This window comes from Saccoglossus kowalevskii, chromosome 6, assembly GCF_978046115.1.
Source record: "Saccoglossus kowalevskii chromosome 6, keSacKowa6.1, whole genome shotgun sequence".
Lineage (NCBI taxonomy): Eukaryota > Metazoa > Hemichordata > Enteropneusta > Harrimaniidae > Saccoglossus > Saccoglossus kowalevskii.
Window position 1 is genome coordinate 7,520,864 of NC_140646.1, and position 22,504 is coordinate 7,543,367.

The 22,504-nt window shown below is 36.4% G+C and overlaps 1 protein-coding gene and 1 non-coding gene across 2 annotated transcripts; one reads left to right on the top strand and one right to left on the bottom strand.

The window, feature by feature from the left end:
* Window positions 1-1,494: 1,494 nt before the first annotated feature.
* Window positions 1,495-22,488, top strand: LOC102801632 (E3 ubiquitin-protein ligase DCST1-like). Its single transcript, XM_085499909.1, has 14 exons — window positions 1,495-1,519; window positions 1,645-1,784; window positions 3,096-3,270; window positions 3,584-3,727; window positions 4,001-4,122; window positions 4,447-4,601; window positions 5,951-6,050; window positions 8,117-8,212; window positions 8,901-9,027; window positions 9,702-9,818; window positions 10,827-10,969; window positions 21,629-21,742; window positions 22,036-22,221; window positions 22,417-22,488. The coding sequence occupies exons 1-14, from the start codon at window positions 1,495-1,497 to the stop codon at window positions 22,486-22,488; spliced, it is 1,716 nt and encodes a 571-aa protein (XP_085356035.1).
* On the bottom strand, window positions 5,646-5,718 carry TRNAK-UUU (transfer RNA lysine (anticodon UUU)). The gene has a single exon. It is a non-coding gene; the product is annotated as a tRNA-Lys (tRNA).
* Window positions 22,489-22,504: the final 16 nt, after the last annotated feature.

Here is a 22,504-nt window from a genome sequence, read left to right on the forward strand (position 1 = left end):
GTGTCAAAATAGGGTTCAGTAGTCGGTTAACCTTGTGGGCGTAGCGTTGGGTCTGATTGAACAAAATCCATTTTGTTTTTTCATGATGTGCCGATTGCACCGTCTTACATGTTATTAAATGCATCAACTAGGGCTCTTCGGATTTTCGGATGAACCACAGTGAGGGACTGTGGATGAACTAATAAATAAAAAAGTCGCAATCCTAATCGTTCTATCCCAAACTCACCTGTCATCGCCGGGAAGGTCATCACGTGATCTTGGGGTGTAAGGTAAAGCTGACATTACGAAGCTATTCAAACTATTTACCAAACTTTACAATAAACATACTTGACGCGATATACATTTTATTAAATACTACAACAACATGAACCTTTCTTGAAAAAACAATGTGATCTGGAAATGAACTAATGCTTGAAGTTGAAGCTCAACTTGTAGTCCATGAGTGAAGCATGTTATCACACGTTATCACAAAACTGCGACGACAACTCTCGAGGATTCGGACACATAAATAATAATAAGTTCGCAAATTCATTATATTTTAGTTGTATGATAACTGCAATGTTCATGCCATGGCTGTGAGTGGCGATAACACGTAATATCAAAGATTTCGAAGATAAAGCGTCTACTGGGTATTCGTAGCGGAATACTTACTACACGAATAATTTCCAGCATTGTGACGTCACATAGAAGGAGTTCTATATTTCGAAAAATAGAAGTATAACACTAAAAAAGACGCTTTCTATCCCCCTCATACGATCACTTGAATCTGGCAACTAGTTCATAAGATCGTGGTTTGTCGCAATATAAGCACTGATTATGAAGTGTCTGGCCGCTTGTTTAGAATCGTGTACGGCATGTAAGTAGTCGTAGTCCCGATTATATTTGTTTCCAGTCCCAATACATAACATCAGATGACTGATTAAGCAAAATAAGTAATTTAGTCGCTGCCTCACACTGCGCTATTATATTTGAGAGTATACTTATTTATTTTTTTCAACAGGTTTGCATTCAGTTCTCAGTCACACCTGTCCGTTCTGTGAGAGATTGTTATGGAGCAAAGCAAGTGAATATCGTGTAGTCAAGGCTCTCCTGGGATTTTGTTTCGGTGCAGGTGTCGGTGCAGGTAACTAACACTAGTTACACGTAATATACAGCTTGAATGGCATGTCTACATTCTGTTGTCATCATACTATCATGCAACTACACAATAATTTTTATAATCACCTGTTTCGTAAATTACTCGATCGCTAATCATTATGTTAAAATTTTATTTTCGTTGCTATTATTTAATAGAAATATTTTTATATATTTGCAGCGTTATATTATATAATCTTGATTCGTCTACCATTCACTGAGAAAGAAAAGGTGTACCTTGGTGGTACCATTGGCCTCCTCCTCAGCATTGGATTTGCATTTTCAGTCCAAGTTCGTTGTACCGTTGTCTTGGTTACACCGTATTTATTTAGTCGATATGGTCGCAACATTCTGACTACCATGACCATGACCTTATTGATTACAGGTCAGTTTTCGGGTTAATTTTTATTTGTCAAGCACACTATATACACAGATATTCAGCGGCGATTTTCCACGTAGAACCATGGCAACTGAGACACACTCTGACTGACTATTCATATTTTCTTACAGGTCCAGTAGCAAATATTTTTCATAATGCCGAGGAACTGTCACGTTCTATCAGCTGCACGGCAGCCTTGGCTCACAACAATAGTGAGTTATTATTTGAACTCATGCATCAACCATTCACTGGGGTCATGGATGACTTAAAGGTAAAACGGGTTCTTCTTACTTTATCATTATTAATAATGCCATGATATTATAGGCTAACATGATAATGACATGATATATAATGGGTTAACATGGTAATGCCATGATATAATGGGTTAACATGATAATGCCATGATATAATGGGTTAACAAGATAATGACATGATATAATGGATTAACATGATAATTCCATGATATAATGGGTTAACATGATAATGACATGATATAATGGGTTAACATGATAATGCCATGATATAATGGGTTAACATGATAATGCCATGATATTATGGGCTAACATGATAATGACATGAAATAATGGGTTAACATGATAATGCCATGATATTATGGGCTAATACGATAATGACATGATATAATGGGTTAACAAGATAATGACATGATATAATGGATTAACATGATAATGCCATGATATAATGGGTTAACATGATAATGCCATGATATAATTGGTTAACATGATAATGACATGATATAATGGGTTAACATGATAATGCCATGATATTATGGGCTAACATGATAATGACATGATATAATGGGTTAACATGATAATACCATGATATAATGGGTTAACAAGATAATGACATGATATAATGGGGTTAACATGATAATGCCATGATATAATGGGTTAACATGATAATGACATGATATAATTGGTTAACATGATAACGCCATGATATAATGGGTTAACATGGTAATGCCATGATATAATGGGTTACATCAGAGGTACATTACTTGGGGTTTGCAACGCGCATAGTACTGTATGGTGACATCATGTCAAGATCCCATTCAAGTCTCATCTCGTAGATAGCGAGGCTGGTGCTACGACCTTCTGACATGACATAGGCGGTTTGTAATAAAACAATAAAACATGTATTACCACATTCATAGTGAAAAAATGTAATACATCGAAAATGTACAGAAAATATAGTTATCGTAATCCGTCATAACGTGAGCAGCTATTTTGATCCACCTAGACATCCCAGTATCCTAGTTACCTCGGGCATGCGCATTCGAATTTTTCTGAGTTGGAACACTTATGTGAGAGCGAGATTGAAACGGGATCTTGGTATCATGTCACCGTAGTTGCAAACCCCAAGTAATGTACCTCTGGTTACATGATAATGCCATGATATAATGGGTTAACATGATAATGCCATGATATAATGGGTTAACATGATAATACCATGATATAATGGGTTAACACGATAATACCATGATATAATGGGTTAACATAATATCATAATAAGTTTTGAATGACAATGTGGAATAAAGAGATGGACCTTTCTTTGCATTTAATAGGACCAAAGTGAAAACATTAACGAAATATCGCATGAAATGAAACAAGAATTTATTGCAATTGAGGAAGAAGTCGAGGACGATAAAGATGGTAAAAAATATAAAAATGATCGTAAGAGAGGAAAGGGGAAGAAGACGGAAGATAATTATAAAGACAAGTTGGATTATAGATGTAAAGGTAACCCAGGGACATATTTGAGAATGGTCGTATAAAGGTTATATGGGGGTGTATAGCCATCTCTTTCACTCTCTCTGTACCATAATGTTCTAACATGGGACAATGTAATATATACACTTTGACGTTTTGTTTGCACTCTGAGACAATTCATATACTAGATTTATTAGGGTCTTTGAAATTATGTGAAATATTTTAGGTATGAATATGGACTTTGATATTATTCACATGATTTGATAGTGACATATCGTCCCTGAAGCAATACATAATATATAACATAAGTAGAACCGGTTCATTTAACAGTGTTTTATTCTAGATATATTCGAGCAAGGAGTTGAGGAGTGTAAAGGAACATTCCGAAGAGCAGAGAGAGATTGCCGTAATACCATTGCAGTTCCTGTTGTCAAGGACGTATTATGCTCCCCAATGAAATTAACATTTTTATGTAACATTGTCACTGGTAAGATCAATTTCTTTCTTTGTTTGCTTTTTTTTTGCTTGTTCATCTGTCCGTGGTCTGATTGTTCATTCATTCATTCATTCATTCATTCATTCATTCATTCATTCATTCATTCAATTTATTTATTTATTTATTTATTTATTTATTTATTTATTTATTTATTTATTTATTTATTTATTTATTTATTTATTTATTTATTTATTTATTTATTTATTTATTTATTTATTTATTTATTTATTTATTTATTTATTTGTTTGTTTGTTTATTTATCAGCCTACTCATCACTGTGTGATACCGATGAAGCTGTCAACCCTGGAATGGGCAAGACGTATCAAAGTGCCGATGAAGCCGTCAATGAGTTCGATACAAATTTCGAAGTTGCAATTGGTTGGCAGGTATTATTCTGTATATAGTAACATTATATGGTCATATCATGGCGTTTCCATGACAACAACCAAGTAAATACTTTTCTCTGTAAAGGACTGTATGACAGATTATTACAATATGTCTTAATTATTTAGTATGCTAATACGATTTCATTTGGTGTACACAGATATGTATCAACAATAGTAACCATGTAATCACTTGAAATTAATTGTGTTATGTATATCATAGTATATTGTAGTAATATCGCATTATTGTCATACTTTATATATTGTATAATATTTTTACTGTGAAGTGTGTACACGATTGATGACTAATAACAAAATAATATTCAGGTTCAACAAGGCACGGAAGAGATTGACTTGAAGACATCCTCTGACATTCAGCTTGCGGTATCGAACGAATTCAAATCAAGGTCACAGTGGATAACCATGCTCGTTACGATTATTAAAAGTATCATCGCTTTCAACTTCGTACTCATGTTTCTAAGGTACGTAATGTAACTACGGACAAGGTAGTTATGCAATAGACAAAGTCACCATATCTGTTCGGACGCAGTTGCCATAGTGATATTCCCATTTCCGTGTTCACGCAATCACTTATGTACTTAAAGCGAATACGGAGATTTCAGGAAAACATATTTACTATTGGGCTGTATTGAGGCTGTATTGAGGAATACTCAGAATACTCGAACGTCGAACATTTACGAACATTTAGGCCAGATCTTTATTATCCCTTGTTTCGCGAACCGCCGAATGAACAGGAGCCGAAAATGAAATAAAAATATAATTTTATTTCAGCATAATTTCTCGCGCCCATCGACCTGTAAGCGCAAAAAAATGCTAAAAAAATATTATTTGTATCTTCATTTTTTTTACCGCCCGCCGCATAACAAATCCAAGTTGCATTTTCGTGGGAGTATCATGATCAAAGTACCGAAGTCTAGCGCAGACGAGAAACAAGGTTATGCATGGAATAAAATGTTATTCATTTCTTCTCTCCGATCTTACTTACAATTCTTTGAGAATCACACAAATCTAATGGAAAAAATGAATTAATTTTATTTTTTCCGCCCTCCTCAAAAAAATTGCCTAAAAAAAACTCGCGAAACAAGGAATAAAAAAAGTCTGGCCTTAGTCACTGGTATTATTAGTAAAACCCTGTATAACATCTGATCATCATGAACGATATACGTTCGGGTATTCTGAGTATTCCCAGCGGGGATATACGAAGATGCAATACACCGAGGTAGTACACAGGGTGTGTATGACACCGTGACTGTCACTTTGATATTTTAATTCAAATTATTTCTTTTATTGTATTCATAATCTCCATATTCCATCAAAGCGCTAACAGTCGTCAGAAGAGAGTGTGAGAGTCCAGTCATTCTGTTTGCGTATGTGATAAGCAGTACATCATGTATTATCTTTCATATAGTGAAAAAAAAATGATAAAAACAACGACGTATTAAACATAACGTGAGAAAACACCCACATGTCCCAAGATTGATTTATAAAATTGTAAAAATATATTCCGCCCGCTAAGGGGGTCGAACCCTTGACCTTAGGATTAAAAGTCCCACGCTCTACCGACTGAGCTAACCGGGCTTCTGAGATAAAAGTGATTTCTTCCCTATAAGATTGATTGACCAATTTAGCTATGTAACTATTGTTAAAATGTATTTGTTTTTGTTTCAAGGACTGTAATCAAGGTTTAAAGTAAAAAGACTTAATTTGAACACATTTTCGTGCGGTTAGAGCGGGATTTTCTTTGCCATTTTTCGATTTTACGACACCGCCATCTGTATAATAAAACGCAATTTCTTTTGTCTTTCTTTAGCGCTCACAGTTACAGTAAGAAGTTCATATCAGAAATAACGTTCGATAACGTTTATATCACGTCGTATTTCAGAAAAATAGAGAATAGACGCAAACAGCAGGTAAATTGCAATTACATACCTGTATGATAATAATAATAATAATATTAATAATAATAATAATAATAATAATAATAATAATATGATATTTACATAGCTGTGTAGCTCAGTCATATCGTTATATTATTAATAATTGTCTGTAGTATTTTTGTCGTTCACTAATTTTGAATTTTTTTAAAATCAATTTTTACATTTCATGTACTTTTATTTTTTACTTTATTAATCTGAAAACCTAAAAAGAAATGTTAACTATTTCTTTACGGTATTAATAAAGCATTATTCTATTCTATTCTATTCTATCGCGGTTGGGGTGCCCATCAATGTAGCACATATTGTGCTACATTGTATATTAAATAAAGGAACGCTGAGCAACTACCCGGGGGTTGATTCGTTCCAAGTCGATTCGTACCACAGGTTGATATATTGAAGATAATATTTGGTAATCGTAGTCCTAAATAACTATTAAAAATAGCTAGACGTTTCGAGCAATGGCTCTTTATCGATAGCATACCACAGGTTGATTCGTTCCAAGTCGATTCATACCACAGGTTGATTCGTTCCAAGTCGATTCGCACCACAGGTTGATTCGTTCCAAGTCGATTCATCACACAGGTTGATTCGTTCCAAGTCGATTCGTACCACAGGTTGATTCGTTCCAAGTCGATTTGTCCCACAGGTTGATTCGTTCCAAGTCGATTCATACCACAGGTTGATTCGTTCCAAGTCGATTTGTCCCACAGGTTGATTCGTTCCAAGTCGATTCATACCACAGGTTGATTCGTTCCAAGTCGATTTGTCCCACAGGTTGATTTGTTCGTTCCAAGTCAATTTGTCCCACAGGTTGATTCGTTCGAAGTCGATTCATACCACGGGTTGATTCGTTCCAAGTCGATTTGTCCCACAGGTTGATTCGTTCCAAATCGATTCATACCACAGGTTGATTCATTCCAAGTCGATTCGTCACACAGGTTGATTCGTTCCAAGACGATTCATCCCACAGGTTGATTCGTTCCAAGTCGATTTGTCCCACGGGTTGATTCGTTTCAAGTCGATTTGTCCCACAGGTTGATTCGTTCCAAGTCGATTCGTCCCACAGGTTGATTCGTTCCAAATCGATTTGTCCCACAGGTTGATTCGTTCCAAGTCGATTCATACCACAGGTTGATTTGTTCCAAGTCGATTCATACCACAGGTTGATTTGTTCTAAGTCGATTCGTCACACAGGTTGATTCGTTCCAAATCGATTCATCACACAGATTGATTCGTTCCAAGTCGATTCGTCACACAGGTTGATTCGTTCCAAGTCGATTCATCACACAGGTTGATTCGTTCCAAGTCGATTCGTCACACAGGTTGATTCGTTTCAAGTCGATTCATACCACAGGTTGATTCGTTCCAAGTCGATTCGTACCACAGGTTGATTCGTTCCAAGTCGATTCGTACCACAGGTTGATTCGTTCCAAGTCGATTCGTACCACAGGTTGATTTGTTCCAAGTCGGTTCGTACCACAGGTTGATTCGTCACACAGGTTGATTCGTTCCAAGTCGATTTGTCACACAGGTTGATTCGTTCCAAGTCGATTTGTCACACAGGTTGATTCATACCAAGTCGATTCGTCACACAGGTTGATTCATTCCAAGTCGATTCGTCACACAGGTTGATTCGTTCCAAGTAGATTAGTCACACAGGTTGATTCGTTCCAAGTCGATTCGCCACACAGGTTGATTCGTTCCAAGTCGATTCGTCACACAGGTTGATTCGTTCCAAGTCGATTTGTCACACAGATTAAGATTCGTTCCAAGTCGATTCGTCCCACAGGTTGATTCGTTCCAAGTCGATTTGTCCCACGGGTTGATTCGTTCCAAGTCGATTTGTCCCACGGGTTGATTCGTTCCAAGTCGATTTGTCCCACAAGTTTATCCGCATCTGATAAAATGCTTTGCAATTTTACACTTTATATAAAATTTAACACAATTAATTGTTATAGCATGATAGGCGTGAACTACCAGGCTTGCATATAGGTTGGCATAGGTCAAATATTTCTATATTTTTGTCATGGTTCTTCTAGAAAAAAAGAATATTATTACCTTTGAAGAAAGCAGAAACCAAAGAAATTGTTATTCCAACAAAGATTTCTTTACTTGCTGATGAAAAGAGGAAGTTGGTAAGTATAGTTTGCTGCAGTTCACATCACATCATGTGACCTTGATGCTGCAGATGCTCCACTGAGAAACAAATGCAAGGCAACTGCACTATATTTTTCATGAGGGGAGAGATCTGAAATCTAGACCCTTTTTCCTACATTTTGAGGGTCAATTTTGCTGACAGAAAGGGTTTCAGCTTGATTTGGGGGGGGCGGGGGGGCGATGCCCCTCCAAAAATTTTTTCAGGTGGGCCCCTTCTGCCAACCCAAAATTGTAACTTGAACTTTTAATGACAGTTACAGGCAACATATATTTTTTTGTGTTAAATGTCTATATTTAGTAACTCAAACTTTAAATAACATTTAACGAAACTTCAAGTTATGGACAACATAGATTTCTTTGTTTTGTTTAACGTTCAAATTTAGTAAGTCAAATTTGATTTATCAGTTAATCAAACTTCAAATTACGGAAATATACAGCGTTAAACAAAACAAAAAAATATATGTTGCCCGTAACTCGAAGTTCTATTAAATGAACATCGATTTACGATACTAAAGGCCATACCTTGACTGATTGCAATCAAACTTTACAATTATATTGGACATCATGTTACACTGACACAAGTCTGTATCAATCAAGCTCTCAGTAAAAATGGCCGACACATTGAAAAACATGTTCTGAAATGTTTTATATTTATTTCTATTACAGGGTAAAGGAGTAGTGCGATTGCTTCTAAATGTCTTGGTTTCTCTTATTATCTGCACATTTGATTACTTGTTATTCCATATTTTGGATATTGTACAGAGACACAGTGAAGTGACTATCCAGTTAAAAGGTAGATAATCAGGTAGTATTTGGATGCTGTGTCATTGAGTTTAGGATTGAATCAAACATTGTAATCTTTTCCATGCTTTCATTTGTGTAGTTTAATGCCATTAAAATAAAAAAAAAGTGAAAAGTTATAAAAAATAGTCAAAGTTTGCAATTTTGCACTGGTTTCTATGGTTAAATTGTGATTTACCGGTAACATCAACATTTTGAATGATGACATGGGATGATACAAATCATAATATTGTTCAAACATAACAGTTCTAAGTTGTTTCCCACAATGCACTGCATATACAAGCAGTAACATGTTCAGTAGTGGAAAATTGCAATGAAAAAGACAAAAATATGACTATTCACTTCATTCTGTAGAACATCTAGATAACACATTCTAGGTGTATTGTGAGAAAAGTTGACTTTTGAAAAGTGCAATACACTCAATATAAATATATACTGGTAATAGTGATGCTAAAAACAGGTTTCTCTTCTAGTCATCATGCCCCTCAGTTACAATTTTGCATCAATTGCAGCACATATGATAGAATAGGGAAATATGTTATACCCACATTTTTTGAATAAAAACTGAAAATTGACTTAAATTTTGTCTATTGGCTCCAATACAATAGGCAGTTGATATACTTGATTTGTCAATACATGTGGTTAATATTGGTTTTTCCATTTTAGGAGTTCATGCTATTCGTGTTAAAGTCCATGGTGAGGGCGCTATAGCACACTTGTTTCGTACAATGTTATCAGGCTTCAATAGCAGACACGAACTCGACAGCATGTCAACAAATACAGGTAAATATCACACACCATATTTGTATTATTAGAAGTGCATGTCAACAAATACAGGTGAATATCACACACCATATTTGTATTATTAGAAGTGCATGTCAACAAATACAGGTAAATATCACACACCATATTTGTATTATTAGAAGTGCATGTCAAAAAATACAGGTAAATATCAAACACCATATTTGTGTTATTAGAAGTGTATGTCAACAAATACAGGTGAATATCACACACCATATTTGTATTATTAGAAGTGCATGTCAACAAATACAGGTAAATATCAAACACCATATTTGTGTTATTAGAAGTGTATGTCAACAAATACAGGTAAATATCAAACACCATATTTGTGTTATTAGAAGTGCATGTCAACAAATACAGGTGAATATGACACACCATATTTGTATTATTAGAAGTGTATGTCAACAAATACAGGTAAATATCACACACCATATTTGTATTATTAGAAGTGCATGTCAACAAATACAGGTAAATATCACACACCATATTTGTATTATTAGAAGTGCATGTCAACAAATACAGGTAAATATCACACACCATATTTGTATTATTAGAAGTGCATGTCAACAAATACAGGGAAATATCACACACCATATTTGTATTATTAAAAGTGCATGTCAACAAATACAGGTAAATATCACACACCATATTTGTATTATTAAAAGTGCATGTCAACAAATACAGGTAAATATCACACACCATATTTGTATTATTAAAAGTGCATGTCAACAAATACAGGTAAATATCACACACCATATTTGTATTATTAAAAGTGCATGTCAACAAATACAGGTAAATATCACACACCATATTTGTATTATTAAAAGTGCATGTCAACAAATACAGGTAAATATCACACACCATATTTGTATTATTGACATACGATTTATTTTGAACATAGAATCATATTTAAATAAACCCCATGTGCTACAAATCACATGAATTCCTGAATGAACCATTAATTTTCTTTTCTATTTTTCATTTACACAGAGTGTTTGCCATATCCCAACCATGTTCCAAATGACACCATATATACCATATTCATTGGCTGGGGAATTGTCTTTATCCTACTCTATGTTGAAGCGTATGGATTGCGATTACGACGTGTCATTTGTTCATTTTTCTTTCCAAAGGTAAGTCATGCGAAAGCCCAAAAAAAAAAAAAAAGAAAAAAAGTTGCCTCACACATTTTTGGGGGGTTTTGCAGAGACTAGCTTTCAAACAGGGAAGTTAAATTATGAGAGCTATATCCAGTTGTTCTTAAGAAATCACTAGGCATCACTATCACAAATCACTGGGCATCACTATCACAAATCACTAGGCATCACTATCACAAATCACTAGGCATCACTATCACAAATCACTAGGTATCACTATCACAAATCACTAGGCATCACTATCACAAATCACTAGGCATCACTATCACAAATCACTAGGCATCACCATCACAAATCACTAGGCATCACTATCACAAATCACTAGGCATCACTATCACAAATCACTAGGCATCACTATCACAAATCACTAGGCATCACTATCACAAATCACTAGGCATCACTATCACAAATCACTAGGCATCACTATCACAAATCACTAGGCATCACCATCACAAATCACTAGGCATCACTATCACAAATCACTAGGCATCACTATCACAAATCACTAGGCATCACCATCACAAATCACTAGGCATCACTATCACAAATCACTAGGCATCACTATCACAAATTACTAGGCATCACTATCACAAATCACTAGGCATCACTATCACAAATCACTAGGCATCACTATCACAAATCACTAGGCATCACCATCACAAATCACTAGGCATCACTATCACAAATCACTAGGCATCACTATCACAAATTACTAGGCATCACTATCACAAATCACTAGGCATCACTATCACAAATCACTAGGCATCACTATCACAAATCACTAGACATCACTATCACAAATCACTAGGCATCACTATCACAAATCACTCGGCATCACTATCACAAATCACTAGGCATCACTATCACAAATCACTAGGTATCACTATCACAAATCACTAGGCATCACTATCACAAATCACTAGGTATCACTATCACAAATCACTAGGTATCACTATCACAAATCACTAGGCATCACTATCACAAATCACTAGACATCACTATCACAAATTACTAGGCATCACTATCACAAATCACTAGGCATCACCATCACAAATCACTAGGCATCACTATCACAAATCACTAGGTATCACTATCACAAATCACTAGGCATCACTATCACAAATCGATAGGCATCACTATCACAAATCACTAGGTATCACTATCACAAATCACTAGGCATCACTATCACAAATCACTAGGCATCACTATCACAAATTACTAGGTATCACTATCACAAATCACTAGGCATCACTATCACAAATCACTAGGCATCACTATCACAAATTACTGAGCATCACTATCACAAATCACTAGGCATCACTATCACAAATCACTAGGTATCACTATCACAAATCACTAGGCATCACTATCACAAATCACTAGACATCACTATCACAAATCACTAGGTATCACTATCACAAATCACTAGGCATCACTATCACAAATTACTGAGCATCACTATCACAAATCAATAGGCATCACTATCACAAATCACTAGGCATCACTATCACAAATCACTAGGTATCACTATCACAAATCACTAGGCATCACTATCACAAATCACTAGGCATCACTATCACAAATCACTAGGTATCACTATCACAAATCACTAGGTATCACTATCACAAATCACTAGGCATCACTATTACAAATCAATAGGCATCACTATCACAAATCAATAGGCATCACTATCACAAATCACTAGGCATCACTATCACAAATCACTAGGCATCACCATCACAAATCACTAGGCATCACTATCACAAATCACTAGGCATCACTATCACAAATCACTAGGTATCACTATCACAAATCACTAGGCATCACTATCACAAATCGATAGGCATCACTATCACAAATCACTAGGTATCACTATCACAAATCACTAGGCATCACTATCACAAATCACTAGGTATCACTATCACAAATCACTAGGTATCACTATCACAAATCACTAGGCATCACTATCACAAATTACTGAGCATCACTATCACAAATCAATAGGCATCACTATCACAAATCACTAGGCATCACTATCACAAATCACTAGGCATCACTGTCACAAATCACTAGGCATCACTATCACAAATCACTAGGCATCACTATCACAAATCACTAGGCATCACCATCACAAATCACTAGGCATCACCATCACAAATCACTAGGCATCACTATCACAAATCACTAGGTATCACTATCACAAATCACTAGGCATCACTATCACAAATCACTAGACATCACTATCACAAATTACTAGGCATCACTATCACAAATCACTAGGCATCACCATCACAAATCACTAGGCATCACTATCACAAATCACTAGGCATCACTATCACAAATCACTAGGTATCACTATCACAAATCACTAGGCATCACTATCACAAATCGATAGGCATCACTATCACAAATCACTAGGTATCACTATCACAAATCACTAGGCATCACTATCACAAATCACTAGGCATCACTATCACAAATTACTAGGTATCACTATCACAAATCACTAGGCATCACTATCACAAATCACTAGGCATCACTATCACAAATTACTGAGCATCACTATCACAAATCACTAGGCATCACTATCACAAATCACTAGGTATCACTATCACAAATCACTAGGCATCACTATCACAAATCACTAGGCATCACTATCACAAATCACTAGGTATCACTATCACAAATCACTAGGCATCACTATCACAAATTACTGAGCATCACTATCACAAATCAATAGGCATCACTATCACAAATCACTAGGCATCACTATCACAAATCACTAGGTATCACTATCACAAATCACTAGGCATCACTATCACAAATCACTAGGCATCACTATCACAAATCACTAGGTATCACTATCACAAATCACTAGGTATCACTATCACAAATCACTAGGCATCACTATTACAAATCAATAGGCATCACTATCACAAATCAATAGGCATCACTATCACAAATCACTAGGCATCACTATCACAAATCACTAGGCATCACCATCACAAATCACTAGGCATCACTATCACAAATCACTAGGCATCACTATCACAAATCACTAGGTATCACTATCACAAATCACTAGGCATCACTATCACAAATCGATAGGCATCACTATCACAAATCACTAGGTATCACTATCACAAATCACTAGGCATCACTATCACAAATCACTAGGCATCACTATCACAAATCACTAGGTATCACTATCACAAATCACTAGGCATCACTATCACAAATTACTGAGCATCACTATCACAAATCACTAGGCATCACTATCACAAATCACTAGGCATCACTATCACAAATCACTAGGCATCACTGTCACAAATCACTAGGCATCACTATCACAAATCACTAGGCATCACTATCACAAATCACTAGGCATCACCATCACAAATCACTAGGCATCACCATCACAAATCACTAGGCATCACTATCACAAATCACTAGGTATCACTATCACAAATCACTAGGCATCACTACCACAAATCACTAGGCATCACTATCACAAATTACTAGGCATCACTATCACAAATCACTAGGCATCACTATCACAAATCACTAGGCATCACTATCACAAATCACTAGGCATCACTATCACAAATCACTAGGCATCACTATCACAAATCACTAGGCATCACTATCACAAATCACTCGGCATCACAATCACAAATCACTAGGCATCACTATCACAAATCACTAGGCATCACTACCACAAATCACTAGGCATCACTATCACAAATCACTAGGCATCACTATCACAAATCACTAGGCATAACTATCACAAATCACTAGGCATCACTATCACAAATCACTAGGCATCACTATCACAAATCACTAGGCATCACTATCACAAATCACTAGGCATCACTATCACAAATCACTAGGCATCACCATCACAAATCACTAGGCATCACCATCACAAATCACTAGGCATCACCATCACAAATCACTAGGCATCACCATCACAAATCACTAGGCATCACCATCACAAATCACTAGGCATCACTATCACAAATCACTAGGCATCACTATCACAAATCACTGGGCATCACTATCACAAATCACTAGGCATCACTATCACAAATCACTAGGCATCACTATCACAAATCACTAGGCATCACTATCACAAATCACTAGGCATCACTACCACAAATCACTAGGCATCACTATCACAAATCACTAGGTATCACTATCACAAATCACTAGGCATCACTACCACAAATCACTAGGCATCACTATCACAAATCACTAGGCATCACTATCACAAATCACTAGGCATCACTATCACAAATTACTGAGCATCACTATCACAAATCACTAGGCATCACTATCACAAATTACTGAGCATCACTATCACAAATCACTAGGCATCACTATCACAAATCACTATCACAAATCACTAGGCATCACTATCACAAATCACTAGGCATCACTATCACAAATCACTAGGCATCACTGTCACAAATCACTAGGCATAACTATCACAAATCACTAGGCATCACTATCACAAATCACTAGGCATCACTATCACAAATCACTAGGCATCACTATCACAAATCACTCGGCATCACTATCACAAATCACTAGGCATCACTATCACAAATCACTAGGCATCACTACCACAAATCACTAGGCATCACTATCACAAATCACTAGGCATCACTATCACAAATCACTAGGCATAACTATCACAAATCACTAGGCATCACTATCACAAATCACTAGGCATCACTATCACAAATCACTAGGCATCACTATCACAAATCACTAGGCATCACTATCACAAATCACTAGGCATCACCATCACAAATCACTAGGCATCACCATCACAAATCACTAGGCATCACCATCACAAATCACTAGGCATCACCATCACAAATCACTAGGCATCACCATCACAAATCACTAGGCATCACTATCACAAATCACTAGGCATCACTATCACAAATCACTGGGCATCACTATCACAAATCACTAGGCATCACTATCACAAATCACTAGGCATCACTATCACAAATCACTAGGCATCACTATCACAAATCACTAGACATCACTATCACAAATCACTAGGTATCACTATCACAAATCACTAGGCATCACTATCACAAATTACTGAGCATCACTATCACAAATCAATAGGCATCACTATCACAAATCACTAGGCATCACTATCACAAATCACTAGGTATCACTATCACAAATCACTAGGCATCACTATCACAAATCACTAGGCATCACTATCACAAATCACTAGGTATCACTATCACAAATCACTAGGTATCACTATCACAAATCACTAGGCATCACTATTACAAATCAATAGGCATCACTATCACAAATCAATAGGCATCACTATCACAAATCACTAGGCATCACTATCACAAATCACTAGGCATCACCATCACAAATCACTAGGCATCACTATCACAAATCACTAGGCATCACTATCACAAATCACTAGGTATCACTATCACAAATCACTAGGCATCACTATCACAAATCGATAGGCATCACTATCACAAATCACTAGGTATCACTATCACAAATCACTAGGCATCACTATCACAAATCACTAGGTATCACTATCACAAATCACTAGGTATCACTATCACAAATCACTAGGCATCACTATCACAAATTACTGAGCATCACTATCACAAATCAATAGGCATCACTATCACAAATCACTAGGCATCACTATCACAAATCACTAGGCATCACTGTCACAAATCACTAGGCATCACTATCACAAATCACTAGGCATCACTATCACAAATCACTAGGCATCACCATCACAAATCACTAGGCATCACCATCACAAATCACTAGGCATCACTATCACAAATCACTAGGTATCACTATCACAAATCACTAGGCATCACTATCACAAATCACTAGACATCACTATCACAAATTACTAGGCATCACTATCACAAATCACTAGGCATCACCATCACAAATCACTAGGCATCACTATCACAAATCACTAGGCATCACTATCACAAATCACTAGGTATCACTATCACAAATCACTAGGCATCACTATCACAAATCGATAGGCATCACTATCACAAATCACTAGGTATCACTATCACAAATCACTAGGCATCACTATCACAAATCACTAGGCATCACTATCACAAATTACTAGGTATCACTATCACAAATCACTAGGCATCACTATCACAAATCACTAGGCATCACTATCACAAATTACTGAGCATCACTATCACAAATCACTAGGCATCACTATCACAAATCACTAGGTATCACTATCACAAATCACTAGGCATCACTATCACAAATCACTAGGCATCACTATCACAAATCACTAGGTATCACTATCACAAATCACTAGGCATCACTATCACAAATTACTGAGCATCACTATCACAAATCAATAGGCATCACTATCACAAATCACTAGGCATCACTATCACAAATCACTAGGTATCACTATCACAAATCACTAGGCATCACTATCACAAATCACTAGGCATCACTATCACAAATCACTAGGTATCACTATCACAAATCACTAGGTATCACTATCACAAATCACTAGGCATCACTATTACAAATCAATAGGCATCACTATCACAAATCAATAGGCATCACTATCACAAATCACTAGGCATCACTATCACAAATCACTAGGCATCACCATCACAAATCACTAGGCATCACTATCACAAATCACTAGGCATCACTATCACAAATCACTAGGTATCACTATCACAAATCACTAGGCATCACTATCACAAATCGATAGGCATCACTATCACAAATCACTAGGTATCACTATCACAAATCACTAGGCATCACTATCACAAATCACTAGGCATCACTATCACAAATCACTAGGTATCACTATCACAAATCACTAGGCATCACTATCACAAATTACTGAGCATCACTATCACAAATCACTAGGCATCACTATCACAAATCACTAGGCATCACTATCACAAATCACTAGGCATCACTGTCACAAATCACTAGGCATCACTATCACAAATCACTAGGCATCACTATCACAAATCACTAGGCATCACCATCACAAATCACTAGGCATCACCATCACAAATCACTAGGCATCACTATCACAAATCACTAGGTATCACTATCACAAATCACTAGGCATCACTACCACAAATCACTAGGCATCACTATCACAAATTACTAGGCATCACTATCACAAATCACTAGGCATCACTATCACAAATCACTAGGCATCACTATCACAAATCACTAGGCATCACTATCACAAATCACTAGGCATCACTATCACAAATCACTAGGCATCACTATCACAAATCACTCGGCATCACAATCACAAATCACTAGGCATCACTATCACAAATCACTAGGCATCACTACCACAAATCACTAGGCATCACTATCACAAATCACTAGGCATCACTATCACAAATCACTAGGCATAACTATCACAAATCACTAGGCATCACTATCACAAATCACTAGGCATCACTATCACAAATCACTAGGCATCACTATCACAAATCACTAGGCATCACCATCACAAATCACTAGGCATCACCATCACAAATCACTAGGCATCACCATCACAAATCACTAGGCATCACCATCACAAATCACTAGGCATCACCATCACAAATCACTAGGCATCACCATCACAAATCACTAGGCATCACTATCACAAATCACTAGGCATCACTATCACAAATCACTGGGCATCACTATCACAAATCACTAGGCATCACTATCACAAATCACTAGGCATCACTATCACAAATCACTAGGCATCACTATCACAAATCACTAGGCATCACTACCACAAATCACTAGGCATCACTATCACAAATCACTAGGTATCACTATCACAAATCACTAGGCATCACTACCACAAATCACTAGGCATCACTATCACAAATCACTAGGCATCACTATCACAAATCACTAGGCATCACTATCACAAATTACTGAGCATCACTATCACAAATCACTAGGCATCACTATCACAAATTACTGAGCATCACTATCACAAATCACTAGGCATCACTATCACAAATCACTATCACAAATCACTAGGCATCACTATCACAAATCACTAGGCATCACTATCACAAATCACTAGGCATCACTGTCACAAATCACTAGGCATAACTATCACAAATCACTAGGCATCACTATCACAAATCACTAGGCATCACTATCACAAATCACTAGGCATCACTATCACAAATCACTCGGCATCACTATCACAAATCACTAGGCATCACTATCACAAATCACTAGGCATCACTACCACAAATCACTAGGCATCACTATCACAAATCACTAGGCATCACTATCACAAATCACTAGGCATAACTATCACAAATCACTAGGCATCACTATCACAAATCACTAGGCATCACTATCACAAATCACTAGGCATCACTATCACAAATCACTAGGCATCACTATCACAAATCACTAGGCATCACCATCACAAATCACTAGGCATCACCATCACAAATCACTAGGCATCACCATCACAAATCACTAGGCATCACCATCACAAATCACTAGGCATCACCATCACAAATCACTAGGCATCACTATCACAAATCACTAGGCATCACTATCACAAATCACTGGGCATCACTATCACAAATCACTAGGCATCACTATCACAAATCACTAGGCATCACTATCACAAATCACTAGGCATAACTATCACAAATCACTAGGCATCACTATCACAAATCACTAGGCATCACCATCACAAATCACTAGGCATCACCATCACAAATCACTAGGCATCACCATCACAAATCACTAGGCATCACTATCACAAATTACTAGGCATCACTACCACAAATCACTAGGCATCACTATCACAAATCACTATCACAAATCACTAGGCATCACCATCACAAATCAATAGGTATCACTATCACAAATCACTAGGCATCACTACCACAAATCACTAGGCATCACTATCACAAATCACTATCACAAATCACTAGGCATCACTATCACAAATTACTGAGCATCACTATCACAAATCACTAGGCATCACTATCACAAATCACTATCACAAATCACTAGGCATCACTATCACAAATCACTAGGCATCACTATCACAAATCACTAGGCATCACTGTCACAAATCACTAGGCATAACTATCACAAATCACTAGGCATCACTATCACAAATCACTAGGCATCACTATCACAAATCACTAGGCATCACTATCACAAATCACTAGGCATCACTATCACAAATCACTCGGCATCACTATCACAAATCACTAGGCATCACTATCACAAATCACTAGGCATCACTATCACAAATCACTAGGCATCACTATCACAAATCACTAGGCATAACTATCACAAATCACTAGGCATCACTATCACAAATCACTATCACAAATCACTAGGCATCACTATCACAAATCACTAGGTATCACTAACACAAATCACTAGGCATCACCATCACAAATCACTAGGCATCACCATCGCAAATCACTAGGCATCACTATCACAAATCACTATCACAAATCACTAGGTATCACTTTCACAAATCACTCGGCATCACTATCACAAATCAATAGGCATCACTATCACAAATCACTAGGCATCACTATCACAAATCACTCGGCATCACTATCACAAATCACTAGGCATCACTATCACAAATCACTAGGCATCACCATCACAAATCACTAGGCATCACCATCACAAATCACTAGGCATCACTATCACAAATCACTAGGTATCACTATCACAAATCACTAGGCATCACCATCACAAATCACTATCACAAATCACTAGGTATCACTATCACAAATCACTAGGCATCACTACCACAAATCACTAGGCATCACTATCACAAATCACTAGGCATCACTATCACAAATCACTAGGCATCACTATCACAAATCACTAGGCATCACTATCACAAATCACTAGGCATCACTATCACAAATCACTCGGCATCACTATCACAAATCACTAGGCATCACTATCACAAATCACTAGGCATCACTATCACAAATCACTAGGCATCACTACCACAAATCACTAGGCATCACTATCACAAATCACTAGGCGTCACTATCACGTCACGCATTGGATTAACTTTTAATATACTGTAAAAGACTTTATTTTAGCTGGAATTAATTTTTGATGAAAAGACCTTTTGTGTGTTTTGTATGGAATTTATTTCCACTAATTTTTGACAAGTTGAATGTGAAATATAGAAAAAAGGTATACTCGCTGCATTTTTATTTTCACTGAATTATTCCTTCAGCGAAAATTAATTATTACCATAGTATTTAATGAATTAAAAGTATTCTACAGTAGTTGAATTAACTTTTATTATAGTTGCCATATGTTTGGATTAAAATGACTCTATATAGAGTTGTGATTTAATTAAACTCAATTACAATGCAATTCAACATTGCATTTTAATTCAAGTTTAATTAAATAAAAGTAGAAATAACATACATCCTGTGACCTGTAAGTACATTGTATACCCCCTTTACTAACCCTAAGCTACGCAAATGTGACTTTAAATTTGATTAAATTGGGGTATCAAAAAGTCAATTTTACCCAACAAGCCTCATAACTGTCAACTATTACAAATAATTTCAGAGGGAGAAAAAGAGAATACTGTATTTGTACAATGACTATCTCAAGAAACGTGTGGGATTCTTAAAGCATATGCAGAAGAAAGTCAGAAGACTGGCAAAGGAGGAAAAATTAATGGCAAGTACATTCAGCTGAACCAATATGCCCCAATTTCTCTTGGGGTATGCGCTTTTGATAGAGAAATACAGTACATGTAAATATTTAGAATCTGTTAATTTTCACTACTAGCAATAAGCCTGTCATTGTTACTGAGTAATAAAAATACTGACTTAAAAATTCTAACATACTTAATGCTCGAGTAGAGAACAAAAAACAATGGATACCCCAGTATATTTACCATTGAGTGATGTTCAGACAATTCAGTACATCATAGTTATTAATAATGGACTTGGTTTGTGACTTTTTCACAGGCAGATAATGGCATCTTAACCTCGTTACGATACACTTTCCCTATACTGTGTTGCTGTCTTGCTGTGCTCGGACTTGGAAAGAAAAACTGCTTGATTTGTGAAGAGAAAGAAAAAAAGGATTTCCACCATTGTACAAAAGAATCTTGTGATATGGTATACTGCGCTCAATGCTGGAATGACACTGATGTGAGTAAGCAAATCTCATCTATGTGACATCAATGGTTAATATTGGTCAAGTGAGTCAACTGTGCTGTTTATAAAGCTATGCAGTAAGACTTAAATCACATCTGTATTGTATACATTATGTTGTCACCTGCAGATCAAGCGTTTTGAACACTACTATAATTATATGCTAAACTATTTTCTTATTTTCTATTACAGAATGAATGTTACGCTTGTTCCCCATATAGTTACGATGATGATACAGATTCCAGTGATTGGGAAATGGAGTAAGCTCCAAATAAGGAGA

Bases quoted from the DNA above. Each gene is read 5' to 3' on its own strand.
- LOC102801632 (XM_085499909.1), top strand. From the start codon at position 1,495: ATGACCATGACCTTATTGATTACAG. The intron at 1,520-1,644 runs GTCAGTTTTCGG...ATTTTCTTACAG, and splicing joins CATGACCTTATTGATTACAG to GTCCAGTAGCAAATATTTTT. The intron at 9,028-9,701 runs GTAGATAATCAG...TTTCCATTTTAG, and splicing joins AGTGACTATCCAGTTAAAAG to GAGTTCATGCTATTCGTGTT.